General features: G+C 44.6%; 1 protein-coding gene across 1 annotated transcript in view; it reads left to right on the top strand.

Annotated features, from left to right (window-relative positions):
- The first annotated feature begins 15,939 nt into the window (after positions 1 to 15,939).
- LOC120538746 (dickkopf-related protein 4-like) overlaps positions 15,940 to 22,782 on the top strand; it is a 37,467-nt gene continuing 30,624 nt past the window's right edge. The window contains exon 1 of the mRNA XM_039768179.1: positions 15,940 to 16,223. Within this exon, the coding sequence (XP_039624113.1) occupies positions 16,113 to 16,223 (111 nt within the window). The 5' untranslated portion in view covers positions 15,940 to 16,112. The remainder of the gene's footprint in view (positions 16,224 to 22,782) is intronic.

Raw genomic sequence — 22,782 nt, 5'->3', positions numbered from 1 at the left:
GAATGAAATTCTGTGCAGTCATATTTAAAGAAGCACAATACTGCTGTCGATATACACAAAGACATTAAAACAATCATAAAAGTAAGTCATATTAAATACAATCATATTTAAACAAGTACAAGTGTCAGTTTACACCAAGACAGGCTATAAAAGGAAAATCATTAAAACAAGTGCCAGAGTCTTCTTCGCAGTAGTGCGATTTCAACTCACCGCCTCAGGGCTTAAAGTCCAAAGTCTCACCCACCACACCGCCTCCCTCCCTTCACGTTCTTCCAGTTTTGTTATGTTGCAACCTTATTTTAATTTAAATTAATTTGTTCCCCTCATCATCACCCAGGAAGACAAAGCACAAACATCCATCCATTATCCAACCCACTACAGGGTCACGGGGGTCTGCTGGAGCCAATCCCAGCCAACACAGGGCACAAGGCAGGAAACAAACCCCAGGCAGAGTGCCAGCCCACTGCAGGGCACACACACACACACCAAGCACACATTAGGATCGCCAATGCACCTAATCTAAACCTGCATGTCTTTGGACTGAGGGAGGAAACCCACGCAGACACGGGGAGAACATGCAGACTCCACACAGGGAGGACCCCAGAAGCGAACCCGGGTCTCCTAACTGCGAGGCAGCAGCACTACCCACTGTGCCACCGTGCCTCCCAAAGCACAAACAGGATTTTAAGAAATTGTGCAAATGTATTAAAAAAATAAATCAACTCTGACCTTGACTCAAATATTCAGACCCTTTGCTAGGACACTTGCCATTCAGCTCAGGTGCTCCCCAATCTATTGATCGTCAGTGAGATATTTCTACCCCTTCTTTTGAAAGTCCCGTACCTGTGGTCGATTCAGTTGATTGGACCGGTCTATAGAGGGTCCCACAGCTGTGCAAAAGCTACGGCATGAGGTTGAAGGAATTGTCTGCAGAGCTTAGAGTCAGTCAGTTGGTTTCCAACTTGCTACATCCTAACACAGGGTCACAGGGGTCTGCTGGAGCCCATCCCAGCCAACACAAGGCGCAAGGCAGGAACAAACCCCCGGGCAGGGTGTCAGCCCACCACAGAGAGCTTAGAGTCAGACATCGACAGAAAATGTCTTCAGCACTGAAGGTTCCCAAGAGCACAGCAGACTCCATAACACTTAAATGGAAGACGTTTGGAACAACGACAAGTCTTCTTAGAGCTGTCCAATCATGAGAGAAAGACCTCGATAAGACCGGTGATCAAAAGCCCAGCGGTCACTCTGGCTGAGTGCCACAGAACCCGTGCAGAGATGGGAGAAACTTCCAGAAGGACAACCCTGACTGCAACACTCCACCAGTCAAGGCCTTATAGCAGAGTGGGGAGACAGAAGCCTTTCCTCAGGAAAAGACATTTGGACGCCTGCTTGGGAGGCACCTGAAGGACTCGAAGTTTGTGGAAAAACAAGAAACTCGGGTCTGATGAAGCCAAGATTAGTGTCACGTCTGGAGGAAACCAGGCACTGCTGTGCAATGCTATTCCAACGGTGAAGCCTGGTGCTGGTGGCATCGTGCGGTGGGGCTGGAGACCGAGAGACTAGTCAGGGTTGAGGGAAAGCTGAGAGAAAGAAAGAGAGCCTTAGAGAAAACCTGCCGTGGAGTGTGAGGGACCCTGGACTGAGCAGAAGGGTCGCCTGCCAGTAGGACACAAAGCTAAGACAGCACAGGAGTGGATTTGGGGGCAGCTCTGGGAATGTTGTTGAGTTGCCGAGCCAGAGCCTGGACTTGAACCCAATCAAACATCACTAGAGGAACCTGAAAATAGCCGTCCACCGATGGCCTCCATCCATCCCGACACAGACAGAGAACGGCAGAAAATCCTCAAGTCCAGGGGTGTGTAAAGCTCGTCACGTCAAAGCCAAGAAGACACCGGCCTGGAAAGGCGGCCACGGGGGCTTCAACTGCGTGCCGAGCGAAGGGTGTGAATACTTGTGCCAATGGGAGGTTTCAGCTTTAATACGTTTGCAAAGGTTTCTAGGATCCTGTTTTCACTTTGGGCAGCACGGCGGTGCAGTGGGTAGCGCTGCTGCCTCACAGTTAGGTGACCTGGGTTTACTTCCTGGGTCCTCCCTGCATGGAGTTTGCATGTTCTCCCCGTGTCTGCGTGGGTTTCCTCCCACAGTTCAAAGACACGCAGGTTAGGTGCATTGTGTGCTTAGTGTATGGGTGTGTGTGTGTGTGCCCTGTGGTGGGCTGGCACCCTGTCAGGGGTTTGTTCCCTGCCTTGCACCCTGGGTTGGCTCCAGCAGACCCCCGTGTAGTTAGGATATAGCGGGTTGGAAGATGGCTACTGACTGACTGACTGCGTTCGCTTTGTCATTCTGGAGTACTGAGTGCTGTTTGAGGGAGGATTCTGAGGACACATTTACAGTTTTACCTGACGCCTTCATCCAAAGCAACCTGCACCATTTATGACAAGTGGGAGCTGGGAGGTCTTGCCTAGAGGGGGAGCTGGGTGGTCTTGCCTAGAGGGGGAGCTGGGAGGTCTTGCCTAGAGGGGGGGCTGGGTGGTCTCGTGGCCTCAGAACCCCTGCAGATTTTGGTTTTGTTCTTCTCCAGCCCTCTTTCTCTTTGTTTTTTCTGTCCTCCCTGGTCATCAGGCCTTACTTTATTCTTTGCTAATTAGTATTGCCTAATTTTATTTTTATATTTTTTCATCTTGTAAAGCACTTTGAGCTACATCATTTTTAGAGGTCTGGTGTTGCTAAGATTCACACCGTCGAGAAGACGGTGATTTATTTATTTTTATGGTGGAGATTCCAGGGACATGTGGTGGGCTGGCGCCCTGCCCGGGGTTTGTTTCCTGCCTTGTGCCCTGTGTTGGCTGGCATTGGCTCCAGCAGACCCCCGTGACCCTGTAGTTAGGATATAGCGGTCTGGATAATGGATGGATGGATTCCAGGGACGTACCCGACCTTGGCCCGACCCGCACGCACTCACAAACAGAGACAAAAACAAAGCAAACCGGTAATCAAACAGCACATAAAGAATGTAATGAAAACAGAGATACCAGCCCTGTTCCCCTTACGGCGATTACACTTTAAATACAATAAAGCACAAAGAAAACACACACAACAAATCATGAAAAACAGCAATGGATGAAATGTAATGATGAGAACAGATAGTCCAGAGAGTCGCACGTTGAATGGGAATGGAAAGTTAGTCCAACTGGTAGCTCCTGAAATGGTGAAGACGGGTGGACGGGTTCAGGAGCGCCTCGCAGGACGGCCATGAATCCACTTACAGAGGCCGACGGCAGACAATCCAGACGCACGACACGACACGACACGACACGACACGATCCAGGACTAAACCAATGAGTACAGGTAAGGCAGACACACAGGAACTTGAAACACAAATTACAACGAAACCTTTTGCTTTTGGTCACCGGCCCCCCAAGCCGCCCTGACCTCCTTTGACCCCAGCAGCCCCTGCACCCTCAGCAGAAGACCAATCAGAGCCACTGCAGGGACTGCTGGGAGTTACAGTTTCAAATTCTAGTCGCGCCGCTACACATTTGTATGAAAATATGCTGTAGTAATAAATGTTGTCGCTGTTATGACACAATTGGTTTCATTTCTTTTGGGTGAAGTGACTTGCTCAGGGTGTCAGCAGCAGGATTTGAACCCACAACCTCAGAGTTGGAAGTCCAAAGCCTTACTCACTACATCCTAAGACAGCATGAAAATCCTGTTAAACACGCGCCGATTTAAACAAGAGCGGGACAGCCGTCTGTCTCGACGCCCGGCTTGTCTGTCCGCACATGTGACGATCAGAGGTTAGAAGGTGATGCCCGGCACGCACCCCCCTGCTCAGATCAGCAGACTTGACCGAGTGGGCACGGGGAGAACACACATGAAGACGTGAAGCGGGCGCAGGCCAAATCTGCTTCAAGCTCCCCGAGCAGCACTTGAGGCGATGGCAGGACTTCAGGCCTGGTTGGGACGCCGGTTCATCTCGCTCATTCACACGCACATCAGCGTGAGGTAAATATCAGTTCTATAAAAACGGGTGTACTGACTTGTAGATTTTATTATTCGAATTATAACATAACATTCTTAAGCCACCTTAATCCAATGTAGGATCTCTGGTGGGGCTGGCAGACCCTATCCCGACAACACCTGGTGCCCACTTACACTCACACTGGGCCCAGTATGGAATTGGCAGTCGACTGAAAACTGAGGAGAACATGCAAACGACACCCGGGTCTCGACCAGACATGGGGCTGTGTGAGGCAAGAGGGCGACCTGCTGAGCCACCGGGTCACACTGCGCATCTTGTGACAGACTTGATCAAGGGTGACGGGCAGTGTGCTGCTCTGCACGTTTAGCTAATCATTTCACTGGACTTTGCACGAGTGACAGGAAGTTATATGAATAAAATCATCATGTCTGCCTTTTGAATGGTTGCTGTTTTTTATCCATTTTGCACACTAAAGACCTCATCTCGGCGCTCAGATTGCATCTTCTCTCTCTGTTTGCTCCTTCGATTGTCCATCTGTCAGATTATCTGCCAGCCACGCTCAAACAGTCGAACCAGTTTTCACAAAGTTTGCCTGTTCTGTCGTTTATTGTTGGTCTAACCCAGTGGTGGCGAACCTATGGCACGCGTGCCAAAGGGGGCACTCAGAGCCCTCTTAGTGGGCACGTGCGCCGTCGCCCGAGCACAGAGTTCGTTACTATAAAGCCAGAGGAATGCGGGGCCGGGCTGCTCCCCTCACCGCTCCCCCTCTTCACGCGCGCCGGAGGACTTTTCTCACATCACCTGCCCCTCTGCCCAGCAGCCCAATGGGAGCGCGTCCTTCCTCTCCTGTCTGGGGTAAGGCGGGCGGCACACATGCTGCTTGAGGGTGCGGCACGGACTGCAGCCTTTTGAGTCTGTGATTCCCGTGGTGGGGTTGGAGGGGATGTGGTATAGCGGGTCCACAGCTCAAAATTGAAAAGGCCAGTTTTAACAGATAATTGCCGCACTCGCGTCTTAAAGGGGTTATGGTAGAGTGGCCGGAGCGGTTTCCGGGAGCTTTGTGATGCAGGCAGTCCTCGCTTAAGCGCACAGGTGAGGAGTCGTCCGCATCTGTAATTATTGCCGGGAGTTGCTAATCGTCACACCTGATCCACGACCCCGTAATATATAATGGAAGCTTTCGGGGCGGAGCTTAATAGGGAAGACCTGCGTGAAACACTTGAGAGGATCGAAGGGATGACAAAGGACAGCACAGTTAGTTATGAAAATGAAATCCTTAAAGTGTGGAATTCTCTGCCAAATAATCTTAAGTCAATGAAGGCACTTGAGATTGCTTTCCTTACTTTGTTTGGAACATCTTATGCTTGTGTGCAGCTGTTTTCAGCTTTGAATTAAATCAAATCTGACACCAGAAACAGACTAACAGATGACCTGAGTGCTGCATGTGTTGCTCTCAAACTTACAAAGTATGAGCCAAGGTTAGACAAATTATCAGCATGCATACAACAGCAAAAAGCACATTAATTGTTCAAAAGCATACCGAATACAAACTTTTACCTTTCAACAAAAAGTTGTTTGTATCATTGAAAGCTCCGTTATTATGTTTTTCTTTTAAGACAAAAGATGTTAATGTATGAGTGGCTTTTCTAAACTAAAAGCTCAGTAGATAGACAGACAGAGCATCAGTATTGGCAGTTCAGTCCAATTTATCATCCAGCTGCACTCCCAGGTATTTATAGGTCTGTACCCTCTGCACACACTCACCTCTGATGATCACGGGGTCCATGAGGGGCCTGGGCCTCCTAAAATCCACCACCAGCTCCTTGGTTATGCTGGTGTTCAGTTTTAGGTGGTATTCAGGTTAAATTGCCATGTTGGCACTTTGCGATAAATAAGTGGGTTTTGGATTGCAGTTTGGGCACTTGGTTTCTAAATGGTTCGCCATCACTGGTCTAACCTGATATAGAATCAGGGAGGGTGATTAATAATGGGGGCTTGTGGGGTGACCCCAAAACGGCTGAGCTGATTTTAGTGAAATTCTGTATGCGTAATGAAGCCGGACCAACTTAAACTTCAGGCTACATGAAAGATTTCTGGGCCAAAAGCACGTCATTCCAAAATGGCTCCATCGGAATTCATGGCATTCTGCTTGCGCGTTACTGTTGATGGGACTTAAATCGAAAGTTTAAGGCCTTTCAGAAGTTTCAGCGAGACGCACAATGGAGTGGAACAAAACCTCAGCATCACACCACATCGGTTCAGGAGATCTGCGTATTCTTTACAGTAAAAGCTGTAGTCTTACACGTTAATAATTCAGTAGAGATGACTGGGGGGGTTTGGGTTGTGGGGCCGACACAAAAGTCGCACTTCACTCCAAAACAGGCATGTCTGCTTGAACAAAACTGAGTATTTTACATTATTTGTTCATGTCATTTAAATACAAGATTCAAAAACTGCATTGTGAAGTTTTAATGGGAGGATCAGCACCTCTGAAACCACACATTACACCAAAACAGCTGAGTGGGTGTTCATGAAGTTATACACAAATATTACAGTTAACCCAACTTAACATCAAGAGTTTATAGAGATTTCAAAGTTTCTTTATGAACGGGGGTTCAATAGAGAGAACAACACTAACACCTGTAATTTTGCCCCAATTACATGCCGTATCAATCCACCTAAATACAGTAAAAGGATATGTGTCTGTGTGTCTGTCCGGCTGCTTGCTATGTCTCAGTATTCCAACAGATGGTGCATCACAAACATTCATAGTAATTAAATACATTGCAGTTGTCATTCCAACAGACAGCACATCACAACCATTAAAACTGCTTTACAAATCCCATACCAAATGGCATAACACACACATACTGTATGCATTGCATGTCACTCCAACAGATGGTGCATCTCAATCAATTGTAGTAACTTTATTCATTGAATTTGTCACACCGACACATCAAACATTATCACTGCTTATATGAGTCCCAAATGGCATATGACAGAGATATGTGCATTATATTGTACACTGGAAATGTTAAACTGTGGTCTACATTGATTACTTAAATTTTAAACTGCCTTAGATGGGTAGAATAAGTGCATGTATATCTGGGTGTCTAGTCAGTTGGTATCATTCCAACAGATGGGCACCACAAACATTTGTAGTAAATAAATGCATTGGATTTGTCATTCCAACAGATGGTGCATCATAAAAATGACCACTGCTTTTATGAATCCCATAGCAAATGGCATATAACAGACATGTGCATGCATTTGTCATTCCAACAGATGGTGCATCACAAACATTAGCACTGTTTTTTATGAATCCTATACCAAATGGCACATAACAGACACATATGCATTGCATGTCGTTCCAACAGATGGTGCAGCTCAATCAATTGTAGTAACTTTATTAATTGCATTTGTCAAACCAAAACATGGCACATCACAAACATTACCACTGCTTATATGATTCCCAAATGGCATATGACAGAGACATGTGCATTGTATTGTACACTACAAATGTTAAACTGTTGTCTACACAGATTACTTAAATTTTAAACTGTCTTAGATGGGTAGTACTGCTGATAAAATAATAAGTGCATGTATATCTGGGTGTCTGTTCAGTTGGTATCTTTCCAACAGATGGGCATCACAAACATTTATAGTAACTAAAAATGGCATATAGCATTGCATTTGTCATTCCAACAGATGGCACATCACAAACATTACCATTATTTTTATGAATCTCATACCAAAAGGTGTATAACAGAGACATATGCATTGCATGGTTCACTGCAAAAGTGAATGCTGAGGTCTACATTTATTACTTAGATTTCAACCCATCTTAGATGGGAAACACAACTAGTTAAAGAATAAGTGTCTGTGTGACTCTGTGTGTCCGTCCGACTGCTATGTCTCTCTCATTCCATACAGTCACAAACATTAACACTGCTTTAACGATTCCCATACCAAGTGGCATATAACAGAGACATAGGCATTGCATTTGTCATGCCAACAAATTGCATATTGCAAACATATGTCGTAATGCATTTTATTACTATAAACGTTTGTAATGTGCCATCTGTTGGAATGACAAATGCAATGCATTTAATCACTACATATATTACAACATACATTCCAATAGATGGTGCACTGCAGACGTTAATGCTGATCACTTTGATTTCACACCACCTTAGACAGGTAGCACAGCTAATGAATTCAATAATTCAACAAGCCATCCAGTTTATTCATGTGGATTTAACATCTAGTCATGAAAGTACAGTCAATCAGGCAATAAAAAGAAGTAGTGTTCAGGGTTCACACCCAGTGAGGATTTGCCCCATTTGTGAAATCCAAAAAGACTAACTTCTCATCTCATCAGAGCAGAGACATCGCTTGAGGTGGCGGAGACCAGTGGTTCCCAAGTTCAGTCCTGGAGGTCCACTGTGGCTGCAGGTTTGTGTTTCACAATCAGTCAGTCAGTTTACTTTGAACTGAGCTCCCTGTTTGATTAGCTAGTCTTTGATTTTTTTCTTCTTATTCTACATTCAAAAAAGCACAGCAGTGTCAGATTTACATTAATAATACGTTTGAATTTTTGCCGTTGCACTTGTCTCTCTTTCTTCATTTTCCCATTGCCTTCTAATAACAACAGTTAACAATAAATGAAGAAGACCTCGGGACAGAAAACACGGAGTGGTGAAAGGCTGCAGCTGCTTAGACCGACTAGTGAGCTCATTAATATGTAAAGGCTGGAATAAAAATCGTAATAAGGATGACGAAAATCGTCAGGTAAAAACATTAAAGTGTCTCCAGGTAACTTGAAGAAATGATTACTAATTAAAAAAAAAATAGAAATCAGTAAACATAGAAACTGGGAAATAACAGCTTATTTAATTACGTTAGGACGTTGGTGGAGTTTGGTTGGTGCAGCCTCAGGGAGCCACTGGTGTAGATGATGGATGGCTGGGACAGTCAGCGTTATTATTAGTCTGACTTCTTTCTGCAAGGCGACTTTTCTTTTTGTTTTTTCAGTTGGGGATGATGTGAGTGAGGTAAATATCAGTTAAATATAAACGGGTGATACGAGTTTGGACTTTGTTGCCAAAGATCGATGGTGGGGCCGTCACTGCACTGGGGCACTGGGATGCACATTCAGACCACAAGGTAGAGCGCCCCCTGCTGGCCTTGCCACCTCCTCTTCTAGCAGCAACCCAAACTTTTTCCCAGATGGTCTCCCCTCCGAGTACTGGCCAGGCTTGAACATGCAGGTGGATGACCTGCTCTACGGCACAGGTGGCATGGCTGCTCAGCACAGCCTCAGTTGGTTTGCATTGGCATCAACATCTCCAGCACACCAAGGGGCAACATCCTCGCTGTCACATGACTGCGCTGGCCAGTTAAGCTCCAATTACATCCTCAGATTTGTTGGTGACACAACTGGTCAGTAATAACAATACATCAGCAGAAAGAAAGAAAGAAAGGAGGTCAAATATCTGAGCGCCTGGTCAGGTGTTTCGTCACCAAAACTAAAGAGATGCTCGTGGATTTTAGGAAGTGCCGTCCCAACATAAGGAGGTTCCTCAGCCACCTCATCTGGAGTCTCAACTGCTCATCAGTTGCCAAGAAAGCACAACGACGACGACTGAGAAAGTCAGACCTTCTAATTAGCTCCATCATGGTGTAGCGCTGCGGACCGCACGTTACTGCAGGGATTGTTAAGACAGCTGAGGGCGTCATCGCTGTGTCTCCCCCCTCCATATAAGACACCCACAGCACAGGCTGACCCCTCACACCCAGCATACAGGCGCCTTGAGCCCCTGCTGTCTGACCGGCACCCCCACTGGTCGCTGTTGAACTCTGAACTTTACACTATTTACATCTGTGAAAAACGTTTAAATCAAATACACACATTACACTTTGGGTGGCAAACAGTCACTACATGCCACTTGTACATTGATCATCTGCATATATTGCCCTTTTTACTTTCTCGTAAACGAAGTACAGGGAGATTATTATAATCGTCCAAAGATTCGATGTCGAGATTTTGATGAATCTCGATGTTTTAGACCTCAATGAGTCCGAAAATACCATTTTTCTAATTATGCCTGTGTGTCTGTCTGTGTGCAAGGCCGCCTTAACGCATGGGCACGCTGGGATTTGGGACCCCCAAATGAATGTGACTTGCGGAGTGGTTGTGTAGGTAGGGGGCTCCAGTGCAGTGGGATATAATGCTGTTAAGACGGCCCAGTGTGTGTGTGTGTGTGTGTGTGTGTGTGTGTGTGTAAACACGATAACTTCAGTGCGCTCTCAGTTCGGTCAACCAAATTTTGCATACAAGTATTCGGTACAAAACGTACATTTCTGTCAACTTTTGGGCTATTTCCGCTAACCGGAAGTGGTTCTTTACATTTTATTCATGCAGCTGCAGAGTCCGGTTTATTCAACTTTACTTTTAAAATAATTATTCAATATATTATTAATATGATTCAATTTGTTGGAGGTGCTTCTTTAATGTACAAAATATAATCATTGTCTTGCGGTTTACTCATCAAACATCCATCCCCATATCTGAGTATACGACAAAGTCGAGGGGAGACCGCTCCCGATTTTTTAACAGATAATGCTGCGACTGTAATTTCCTGCACACGGTCTTGTATTTTGGCACAGTATGTTATATTTGCACTAAATGCTGTACAATTTGTCTCATTCAACTACATGTTATAAATTTGCACCGCGGTCCTGAAGACGCGCATTTTTCTCTCAACCTGTACTCTGCATTTGCACAGGATGACAATAAAGAAACTTGAAGTTCACTCATGCAGGACAGGACTGGACAAGACCAACTCCAAATGGGAGAATTTATTTCCAACACGTATAGTAAGGAGGTCAAGACAGAATACTGAGCACAGCTAACATTAATAAAGAAAATGGTGATTACAACTCATAACTCGGCCTGTCGAAGCAGGAATGCTGGTATTCGCTTGAGGCTGCAACTTCACGGACTGCCGAAGTTCTTAAAAAGAAATCTCAAATCTCAGAAAGAAATGGCCCCAGTCTATAAGCTCCTGGTCCGCTTCTTGTCCAGTTACCACTTTCCTGATTAGGAAAGAAGGCGGTCAGGCCATAAGCACAGCCGCCACCTTTAAACCCGTCCAAAAACAGCCGCCCGCCTACTCGCCCCCCGCGCATGCGCTCCTCGGTCTTTCCCGGCCCGTGTCCCCTCGCAGTGTTCTCCACTTGTTAAGTCCACCCATACGCGTTCACCTACTCAGTTAGTTGTCCTCTTTTAAAATGTGTAAGTCCGGGAATCGGAGCCTGAGGAGGCAGCGCTAACCACTGCGCCATCGCATCTCTTTCACCCAACTTTGGTATGCGAGATGGGAATTAAGGCGCCAGGCAGCACGGATATGATGAAGTGCGGTCTGTCCTGTGTTCTCGTAAAAGCGGAAAATAAAATTAAAAGCGCTCTCAAACAGGCACATTAATTGGTATCCTTAGGGCTCGAATTCTTGTATTAAACACAGAGCTCCAAAAAGACACACAATTCCTTTTATGTTGGTTTTTTTGCGAAATCCAGCGTTCAGAAAATTTCATTTACGTGTGAAGCCAAACGCAAGTTTTTCTCACCACCCGAACGTGCTCTTCTTTTGATATATATATTTATCGTTTTTTCATGTGGATGATCGATATTACTTTATAAACCTACTTTGCATTTTGACACTTCCTGGGGTAAGAAGAAGCACTCGAAACAAACACCTCATCAAAAAAGAAAATTAACGTGACGCCTTTTTGCGACGAGACACACACACACTTCTTAGCGACCTTTCTGGGAAATGACATTGAACGATGTGGCCTCACTGGCGCCCCCTCCAGGGTGGTTCTTGCTAAGCGCCCCTCCTTCTGGTCGCTGCACTGGCTCCCCGAGAACAGTCATAATTAATAATAATTCATTACATTTATATAGCGTTTTGCATAAACAGGAGAGAGCCAATTTGCAGTAGCATATTCACCTGATGGTGTGACAGAAACCGTTGTGCGCCAGTACGCTCAGCACACATTAGCTATTAGGTGGTGTGATTGGGGTTGGGGTAGACATAGACAATTAAAAACGGGATGATTAGGGGAGCAGAATGTCGTGGTGGGCTATTGGGCACATCTTTTATGACCGTAGAGTTACAGTTCCTCGGTTTGTTTGTTTGATTTTTTTAAGTTCCGTCCAAAGGATGGCGCCTGTTTAGTGTCCCCGTGTCTGTGCTGGGGGTAGTGTTTTGGGATCCACACACTGGCCGTAGGGTAAGCGCCAGCTGCTGGCCTCACCAACGCTAAACATGGCTGGATGGGGCGGCGCGCATATCGCGGGGAGTCCTTCAAGTCAGACGAGGATTTGCAGAACAGCTCGTGGTAGATAAGCCAGGTTCTGCTTCGCTAATCTTCGATAGTAAATTAAAAAAAAAAAAATTGAACAGCAACTATTGTTTCAATCAATTTAAAAAAGAAATGATAAAAGGAAGAGTGTAATCTACGCACCGAATTAATGTAATGGATATGGAAATTACGCATAAAAGCGATACATTGACGAGATGTACTCTCTTACATTCAGAAAAGAGAAATCAACAATACGGTTTAAATAATGAAAGGAACAAATAGTACGGAAGCGTATTATTCCCCCTTCAGAAAAAAAAGTTACTTTTTCAAATATTGAATATTTCGCAAAACCATTGCCTGTTCCTGCGGGCATCATCGGGTACGTGCCCGCTGCAGTCGTCTAGTGACGGATATCGAGAGACGCGTTTAGCGTGAAATCAAAGGAGACAAACTACAAACGTTACAGGCATACACTCAGTTTTAATCGGGTTAATGTTTAGTGACTTTAGCACAGATGCTTTGACGTACAGGCACAGTGATAAGCGAGGCTGTGCGATTGAGCCTTGTAAAGTATTGGCAGAGCGCCCACCATGTTTGCCTCTTGCCTTACACTCACTTCTGCTGCGACAATCACGGACTCCCTGTGGCCCTGGCGGCACTTGCACCATTAAATGTACACTACAGGAATATAATGTCTGTTGTAACTTGATTGCGCGCATGCACGATGATACCGACCGCAGCGGGCAATATATTTGATAGACAGATGGATAAGGCACTATATGAGATAGATAGATAGATAGATAGATAGATAGATAGATAGATAGATAGATAGATAGATAGATAGATAGATAGAGGAAATTATTATTCTGTTGTTACTATTAGCAACACACTGAAACAGTACCACTGTCACCTTAATGGTCACCATTTTAAGTTCGCGATGGATTTCCGCCTGCACACAGAATTTTTTTTTTTTGGCGACTTCAAACTGGCACTTTCAAAGGAGGTGCGTGTTGTACGGAACTTGCATCCCATGCTGTCAGGATATGTTGTGCCCCCTTCGTGATTCTCAATTGGATTAACTGGATTATTGTTACTATAATAATAATAATTTAATATAAACATCAGCAAGAAAATAATTATTATTTAGGGATATTAGGCAAAGTATACAAAACTCATGAGTCATAATAGGATGGCATGGCGGCGCAGTAGTAAATGCTCCCTCGCAACGAGGACGTCCCGGGTCATCCCTTCGTGGAGTCCTAATGTTCTCCTCGTGTGTACGTGGGATTCCTCCCACAGTCTAAAGGACACGCAGTTAAGGAGTATTGGCATTGATAAATTGGACCTGATGTGGGTGTTTTCACCCTGCGATGGTGCTGCTGCTGCCTTGTCCCCGAAGGTTCCTACTGTCCCGCGACCCTTCATCCGCTTGTCTTTGGACTGAGGGAGGAAACCCACGCCGACAGGAGGACCCTGGACGTGAACTCGGGTCTCCTTGTTGCAAGGCAGCACTTACCATTGTGCCACTATGCCGTCCTTTTACTGCTCCTGTGTTGTGTATACTAATACCCTCAAATATTTAGTATTTTGATGCTGATGGTAATAATAATGCACTGAATGAGCGGGATACGACTGGGGTGAATGAGACGTGAAGACAACATCTCGCCCGACTGCACTACACAGAATATTTCCGAACCAACATTTTGTTAAGAATATATTTTCCAACGGAATGGTGATGAATTTGATATATAAAATCTAAGTGGATCCTACAGAATAATCATGAATAATCCACTGCATCCACTTAACAGTGTCATTTCCAGGCAGAAAAGTAGCTTCAGTGACAGACTTTTGTCACCGTCCTGTTCCACTGACAGACTGAGGAGATCGTTCCTCCCCCACACTATGCGACTCTTCAATTCCACCCGGGGGAGTAAATGCTAACATTAATTTTATTTTAATTTTTTTCATTTTTATTACTATTTAATTTAATATTGTTTCTTTGTATCAGTATACTGCTGCTGGATTATGTGAATTCCCCCTTGGGATTAATAAAGTATCTATCTATCTATCAGACTTAAAAATAAATGTTCTGCTCTGGCACTTCACTGGGTTGTGTGCTTTCTCATTGAACTATGGCTAAATAAAGCACCGTTTTATTCTATGAAGGGCTCTGTGCGTACTGAGTTGGTTCTTTGGGCGTTGTAAAGGTTGCCAATACGCGGAGAAACATGTCAGGTATAGCGGGCTTAGTAGGAGAATATAGCAATGAAGAAAACGGGAAGTGAGCATGCGTGAAAGTAGCGGGAGCTGTTTCAATATCAGGAAGCCAGTGGGATTTTATAAATCTGCTATTATCTCGCAGATCTTTGTGCAATGTGGATGGTTCTTTTGGTTCAGAGTAATTTTTAAGAGTGTATCGTTGCTCTTCGCCCTTTAAATGTTTTCTAAGGGGGCTTCGCACTATTTTGGGGTTTGCGAATGCCAACGGACTAACAGTTGAGCGTAGTAGCGGTTGACATCACTTATTTATTTGTTTGTTTATTTCATCTTGGACAGACCACTGAGTGTTGCACCCTCTTTCTGAGCGCACCAGCTGAACATCACAGTGTTTTTACACTGCGCCTTTACGCACTGATCTAAATGTAAGTTAGACGATTTCCAAACATTGCACTTCTTCAATGGCCCTTACAGGGTTGTGTGGTTTCCTCGTGGCCCCTTTGCTTGACAAAGAACCATTGTATTCTTTCCATATGGACTTGGGTCTTTGCGCTTTAAAAAGGCCTCCGATATGTGGCTAAACACAAACTCTAATGTACGGAGGGGCACCTAGCCGAGTACTGACAGATCAAGAGAACCCGCAAACTATAGCAGAATTTATGATGGAAGGTAACTCGGCTGTGTTACTGCAAGCATTAAGAGTCGGTTTTGAATAGTATCACAAATCTGTTAACGTCTATTTATGGTGGAACCTTATTACGGTAACCTTCATGTAGATGGATCTTTGGGTTACTGGTTTAAAACTGGTTTATGGCATCGCTCCGAATAACCACTTTGGCACCTTTCATTTTTAAGAGCGCACTGCCAGATTTCATTTTTGAAGCCGTCTGTTTATTTGGCAGGTACATTTCCTCCGCTTCTTATGGCAGATTTAAGCCTGTTTTGGAAATGAGAAACGGGCAAGCCCGGCTACCGCAGATTGGCGAGGGGGAAAAGGAGATGCAGGCGGGTTGCATTAGAGAAAGGAAAGCGCGTCTGATCCGTCAGCTCCGCGCATCCTGGACAGCTTTGCGCTTCAGCCTGGACTTCGCTTTCATGAACCGCACGAGTGATTAAAGGATCACAACGGCGAGGAAACCGCGCTGATCCGACCGGACCCGCTGGAGATTTGATCAATAAGTTGGCAAATGATATCAAAGCCATTGATGAAGAAAGAGAAATAACATAAATACGGAGGAGAAACGGGAGGGCTGCGTGGGCTGAGAAAGGCGATAGGAATCTACGTCAGCTCGGGGTGTGTGCGCGAGTTAGAAATAAGAGTATAAATAGCGAAGGGGCATCCTTTATGAAAACACCGGCAACTAGCAGGGAGTGCGAGAGGAAAGCTGCGTCTCGGAGAAACATTAGCCATCGCTTGGATGTTACTTTGCTTGCTTTTGTTGTTTTTTTCCAACTATTAGTCCAAAATTTATATTACAATCCCTCAATTGGTCATATTTATTTTGCGCATTTTCTTTATTGTTTTTACGCTGTATATAACATGATTCGAATTCTGTTTTTGCTGCCCGTTCTGTATTATGAAGTGAACGCCATGGTTTTGGATTCAAACACCATTAGGATAACCGGGGAGGGTGGGCTGAACCTGGCCAAGGTAAGTGGACCGTCAATTCAGTGCTGTATAGCGGCCTTCTCGGACTCAAAATATATCCTTTCAATTCCAACCTGTCACCCTCTTCATCCTTACTTATTCATATCGATTCCAGTGAAGATAACATTTTCTTCTAATTAGAATTTTTAAGGAGTGTTTTAAGTCCAGATCGTTATGGGAACAGCTGAATGTTCTGTTTATTGCAGCAAACACCTCGGGTTCATCATCTGCGCGGGCGGCCAGAGATTTGGGGTCGCGGTGATTGAATTTGCCTAAATCTCACCACTCGGGCTCGTTCGTCGTCTTTCTTGTAAAATGGACTTTAGACGCCAACATGCAACAATTCTGCGACTCTACTAAACTACATGGCGTGTAGTTCGAACATGAGACGGTAATTAGCAGATGTTTCGGTGCACCTCGTAGTCTCCCGGATGGTCCGCAAAAGGCGCTGAATGGCGTTTTAAATGTAGTTGCTCAGTTATATTGATTAGTCTTGTCATGATGAGCGGAGCATTTCACATGGCAGGCTCCCTCATGCTTGTTATAATAAAGGACATCCATTACGAAGACATGTATAACAGTAACCTCGACTGTTATTAAAGAGTATTTCCCAAACACCACCCCGCACAACACCCAGACAAACACACATTTACAACTTGGGCGACTGGAGGGGGCTTTATGTGAGTTTGTCCCACGTTGAGCTGGCTTCACGTTCACGGCTTATAATTGGTTACTACCAGGACTGGCATCGGCTTTCTGAAACGCGCTGCTGGTGGTTATTATCGTCTATTTCATGAAGCATAGAATGGGCTCCTTTATACCAGAATGCCTCACTGTGGACCGTGGCTGTCAACTCACAACTTTTTTTTCTTTTTAATTTTCTGGCTCTATGGTCATTCTGTGTGTGTGTGTGTGTGTGTGTGTGTTCAGAGCAAAATGTGTGTTAAATACTTTATTTATTTACTTAAAGACGTTCTATTAAAAAATGCCAAAATTCCACCTAATGGACACATAAAATTGTATCCATCTAACTATTATACAGTGCCTTTCATATCTATAAGTCTGAAAAAGCTTGACGTCCACTCTTAGGTTTGCAATGATTCGGATTACACTCATACTCTCATACTTTACTGGGTTGGGGTTCCTAAAGCACCATCGCTTGACAAAGAAAAGTTTCATTGATATGAAGTTGTTTTTTTTTTTGGGCATTAAATTGAACCCTAATATGTGGACAAAACATCCATCTATCCATTTCCCAACCCGCTGAATCCGAATACAGGGTCACGGGGGTCTGCTGGAGCCAATCCCAGCCAACACAGGGCACAAGGCAGGAACCAATCCTGGGCAGGGTGCCAACCCACCACAGGTGGACAAAACAGAAATCTTTAAAGTACTCTAAGCGCTCTCTTAAAATAAGGAAACCCATTGGTATTTCGCACATCTGTTACCGGAACCCGTTAGTGATCTTAATAATTAAAAAAATTAATAATTAAAAGTTCCTTCTGGAACCTTCATCTCGATGTCTCTTTTGAAAAGCAGAAATGGTTCCCCTAAATCATCGCTCTGAACAGCCACTCTTTGACACCTTTATTTTAAGAGTGCGCGCTTACAGAAATATTTGACGCAAATACGAAAAAAAAAACCCATCTTTGATTAACTTTTTATAATCTCAACAGCAGAACTGTTTCTCCCAGCACTCCTCTCTGAAAATAATCGCATAAGCATGAAAGTGAAAAAAGCCGTCAAGGTGACTTCTTAAAAAGCTTCCGATTGAGGTGATCACATTGAATATCCAGAGGGCATGGCTTTCAGCAGCATCCTCAAAGCACTCTTCGACTTGTCAGATTTCTTTTTAGTTTGCACAGTAGACGGGCAGTCTGCCATTCACAAAGGTTTAACCTCCTGAGCAGCTTAGACGTGATATATCGACTGGGTACGGTCGGCAGCAGTTTGAGCTCATCCGCCGGATTTCCTTTGTGCGTGGGTTTCCACTGCGCGGATTAATTTAATTTTGTAATGACAGTTTATCTGTCAGGGTGGCTCGGTGGCTCAGCGGTTAGCTCTGCTGTCACACAACTCAGCTAACAACCCGCTCACCGTCAGTGCCAAGGCTGGATTAAGACCCCCAAGGGACACTGGGTGACTTACTGGCCTGAGCTCCTTACCAGAGAGTTACTTTTAACAATTCAGTGTGCGGACAGCCAGCGCTGTAGTTTCCACTCTTGACGTCGGCGAGCGCAGACACGGAGGTGAGAGGGACTCTCATCTTATCTCACAGCTCCACCTGGTTCAAAACTCTTGCTGCAACAGCAGAGCCCATAACACCCTTCCTGCTACGTCTGCACTGGCTTCCTGTGTCTTACAGAATTGAATATTATTATAACTACAAAGTGTTAAGTGGCCTCGCACCTTAATACATCAGTGACCTTCTCCATCACTATCCGCCTGTTCGCCCACTAAGGTCCTCCGATTCTGGCAATCTTGTTGTGCCCCACGCTAACCTGCACTCTGTGGGTGACAGGACCTACAGCTGTATAGCGCCAGGCTTTGGAATTCCAGCAGACTCCATTCATTCTTAAAAAAAAAAACAGCTTAAAACTCATCTGTTCAGGAAGGCTTTAACTTAACCTGACGTTCTGCCCCTTCATTCAGTTTACCTCTCTGTCCAGATGTTCAGGAGAATTTGCATGTGTGTGTGTGTGATATCACAAATGATGTTACTTGTTCAGATAATTTAGTATTATGCTCTGGTGTATTGTCTTTTATTGTATTTAATGCTTTATATGTCCTGTATTTGTCTGTTTAGTATTCTGTGCAGAAATAGTTGTACCCAATGTTACATATTTAAATAAGTGCCTTGAGCAGGGGAGGGGTGCTATATAAATAAAATATATTATTACTAGGTGGCTTTGCCAATCAACCCAAACCCCCTCTTAAAAGGCGATACGTGTTGGCTTGCTGCTTGTGCCGTGCTGCCTGATCTGCACGTCACACTGCGTGTCCAACATTTAAAAGCCTGTACAGCAGCTGTGCTTTTGTCTCACTGCCTTGTCTCGCGGGATTTTAAAGTGTCTCCGAGAAAATCATATCTCGTCTCCTTTCATTTTTTTTTTTTATAAACAAATTGAGAGAGTATTATTAATTCTTCCTTTGGAGATTTCGGTTCACTTGAAAGAACACACAAGCCTTTACACTAGTTGGGTGGGTCACCCTTTCTATTTGATCGTTTAAATAGGGATGGCTTTACTCTTGAAGGTTTCGGCCCATTGGAAAAGACACTCCTGCGGTGGACTGGCGCCCTGCCCGGGGTTTGCTTCCTGCCTTGCGCCCTGTGTTGGCTGGGATTGGCTCCAGCAGACCCCGTGACCCTGTGTTTGGATATAGCGGGTTGGAAAATGGATGGATGGATGGAAAGGACACGCGAGTCTTTCCACGAGTGTCGGTGTGGGGAAGGTGCCGCCCCTCACCCTTTGGGATTAGGTGCGCGAACACTCGATGGTTTCTTCGAGTGGATGGGTGACTGAGAAAATCAAAGGGCCCTTTTCCCTCAAATGTTTGATCTGCTGCTGATCTGTGCAGTCTTTCCTTCAGACATTAAGTTAACTGGCTCGGGTTGTGTGCGTGAATGTAACCTGTGATTGTCTGCCTCCTGCTTCTTTTCTTGCACCCGATGCTGCCCAGGCAGTTTTAGGCAACCCCATATGTAGTACCGTAATGCAGAAGGATTAACGAGCGAACCGTACACATTACTCTGCCGAAAGACATGGCGGTGCTTGCAGATTTAAATGTATTTTGGATTACAGTGTGACGCTCGGTAGGTTGACTGACCGACGACATGTTCAGAGGTTGCTCCAGCCTTGCGCCCTAAGCTTGTTAGTTCAGGCTTCACCTTTCCTGTGACCTTACTCTGTACAATGTGGTTTAAGAAATCCGAATGATGGGTGGGTTTGGTTCACACCGGACAGACACCGACTTCCGGCGACCCAGAAGTGGATATTCGGGTTAGAAAATGGATGGATGTGACTGTTCATCAGTCATGTGACTTGTGAAACTGGACGTTTATGGTGGGGCATTTTGGGAGATAAACGTTTTAAATATTTCAGAGGAAGGATACGAGTCCTGTTAAATAAGAAAAAAAGATAACAACGTGGAATAAAGTTTACATGTTGTTGGAAACATTTTGTATTTTTAAAATGGGTGATTTCATTAGATAACTTGTATACATCGCTCCCAATCAATCGTTTATTTGTCAGAAGCTTGTGCGGAATGGTATCATGTCTGTCACGACTGCAACCTGACCAAGAAAAAACAAAAACACGGGGACTGAGAGTGAGCTTGTTACAAGACCCACTAATAAAATGACAACAGCAGTCACTGCCCACATCCTGAACAATCACTCGAGATCGTCGTCTTTGGTCTTACTGTGCGAGTTTTGGGCGCTCCTGCTACCGTCTATGGAGGAATATTTCAAAAGAAAGAAAGGAGGAGTGGCGTGGATAGTGCCAGTCGAAGCCAATTTGGAGCCCATTTGGGGGTCCACGTGCGTCGCCCCTTTGTGTCTTTTGCTCTCGCACCCCTTAATTAACTGTCAAAACAGCGCTCTTCATACACCGCAGGCGGTCGCCTAATGAATTGATCGGATCTAGGCATAGTGGTTACGGCTTTGGACTTCAAACCTTGACCGTCGTGGATTAAAAACACTTAACCAACTAGCCAGTACTGTTTTTTAACTGGTGCATCTTCTGTAGAGCGGACATAAACCTTTGGCCACCAAGTGCTACATTTACAGCAAGCACTTCAAATGCAAACACCCAAGGATGCATTCGAGTTTCTCGATATAAAATAGCCGCTTCCAATGCCCACAATCACAACTTTCAGCGTGCGCAGGAGGGAGACGCATGCGCGCATGGCGTGGACGCGCAAAGTGCACGCAAACCATGCACGAGCCATGACTCGAACCCGCGGTGCTGAAGGTCAGCTGGTCGGGACAAGGGTGGAGTTTCCTCGTGTTTTATCACAGCGCGTTCAGTAACGTCTAAATAAAACTAAGCCCAAATCCAGGCTGGTCAAGCAGCTCTGTTTACCACAGATAGTACTTTAATTTGTCCCGGGTTCGGGGATTTAGCTTTTTACAGAAGCAGAAGACTTATTTTTTTATTCAATAGACAACAACTCCCCCTTAAGAAACACACAATTACTAGAAGAAGTAAAGTTCTGGCTTGGTCAGAATAACTTGCATAATATAATAACATACAGTAATAACTTGCCTGTTATTGAACAGATCTGAGGTGTAGGAGACACGCAAGTATTCCAAACACGTGGCACATTTTTTTTTATATAGTTGATATAATGGCAGAAAGGACTGCCTGGATGGGTACTGATTTACTGTAAAATGCGCCACTGGTTTTAAATTTATATAGTACTCTGTTAAAAAAAATCCAATAAATGTGAACTCAGGCAATTACATTCAGGAAAACTATTTAAAAGCTGCCCCAAATTACCGTAAAGCCACATTATGATGGTAAATCAACCATAAAAAATATTTGCACATACAGCAAATGAAGAGGTTAATTGGCAAATCGGAGTAAGGGAGGAGCGAGGCTTTAGTCCATAAATACTTTCCGTGATTGCGACTTAACTAGCGCTGGCCGTCAAAACAGCACATGAGACCAAACAGGCAGATTAAACGAGGCTGCGCGGGGTTTAGAAGGAGCACCAGGGCTGGCAAAGCAGGCATCTTGGCATATTTCATCTCAGTATACCTGGTCCCTAGTTCAGAGACACTTTGACGTCCCGAGAGACGAGTCTTTATGTGAAGAGATGTAACCACGCCCGGGGCCGAAGCCCCGCGAGACAAGAGCTTATGCAAAGAGATTTGGAAAAGTCCTGCGTGGTTATGTCAGGCACATTTCTTGTAGAGAGAAAGAAATGACATCGAAGCCCCCTAATAAATAAATAAGTTAATACAAAAAGTAAAAATAAAACAAAAAAGCCTTTTAATAATTCGTATGTCAAGAACCCAAGTTTGGTTTCATTATTTACAAAGGCCTCTGTTGTCTTTGCTTGCTAACGAGGATAACCAAGCAATACAAAATAAACATTTCAGAAACGTCTTTTTACTTAACCTAAAGTACAATATCAAGTTCAGTCACATTAATTTATCCCTTCACGCGGATGTACTTTACATTAACTTTCCAAAACGACCTCCTCCCTCCCTTGAGTTGGAGGGGATGTCAAACACGACAACTGCTCGTGCTGATCTTGTCCCTTAAGGATGTCACTTTACATGACTTGTTTTGCAAAGGACGTCAAATTATACATTTGCGTAATGAATTTCCAGGAATTTCCCAAATTTCAAAGTATTGCAAGTTTGTTCCTTTTTCTGACTTACAATAATGTGTTGCCTGACTGGGCCAGCACCCATGCGAAGGCTTTAGGTGTGGCAAATTCAGCCATAATCTTGGCCTTTCTCATTCTGTTGCCATACAAAACACACACCAAATCAAACAGATGAGCCTTCCTTCTGTTTGTCATGTCCATGTGCTCTTTATTACTTGTCGCT

This window comes from Polypterus senegalus, chromosome 11, assembly GCF_016835505.1.
Source record: "Polypterus senegalus isolate Bchr_013 chromosome 11, ASM1683550v1, whole genome shotgun sequence".
NCBI lineage: Eukaryota > Metazoa > Chordata > Cladistia > Polypteriformes > Polypteridae > Polypterus > Polypterus senegalus.
The sequence above is the reverse complement of the archived record's forward strand: the minus strand, read 5'-3'. Positions and strand labels throughout refer to the sequence as shown.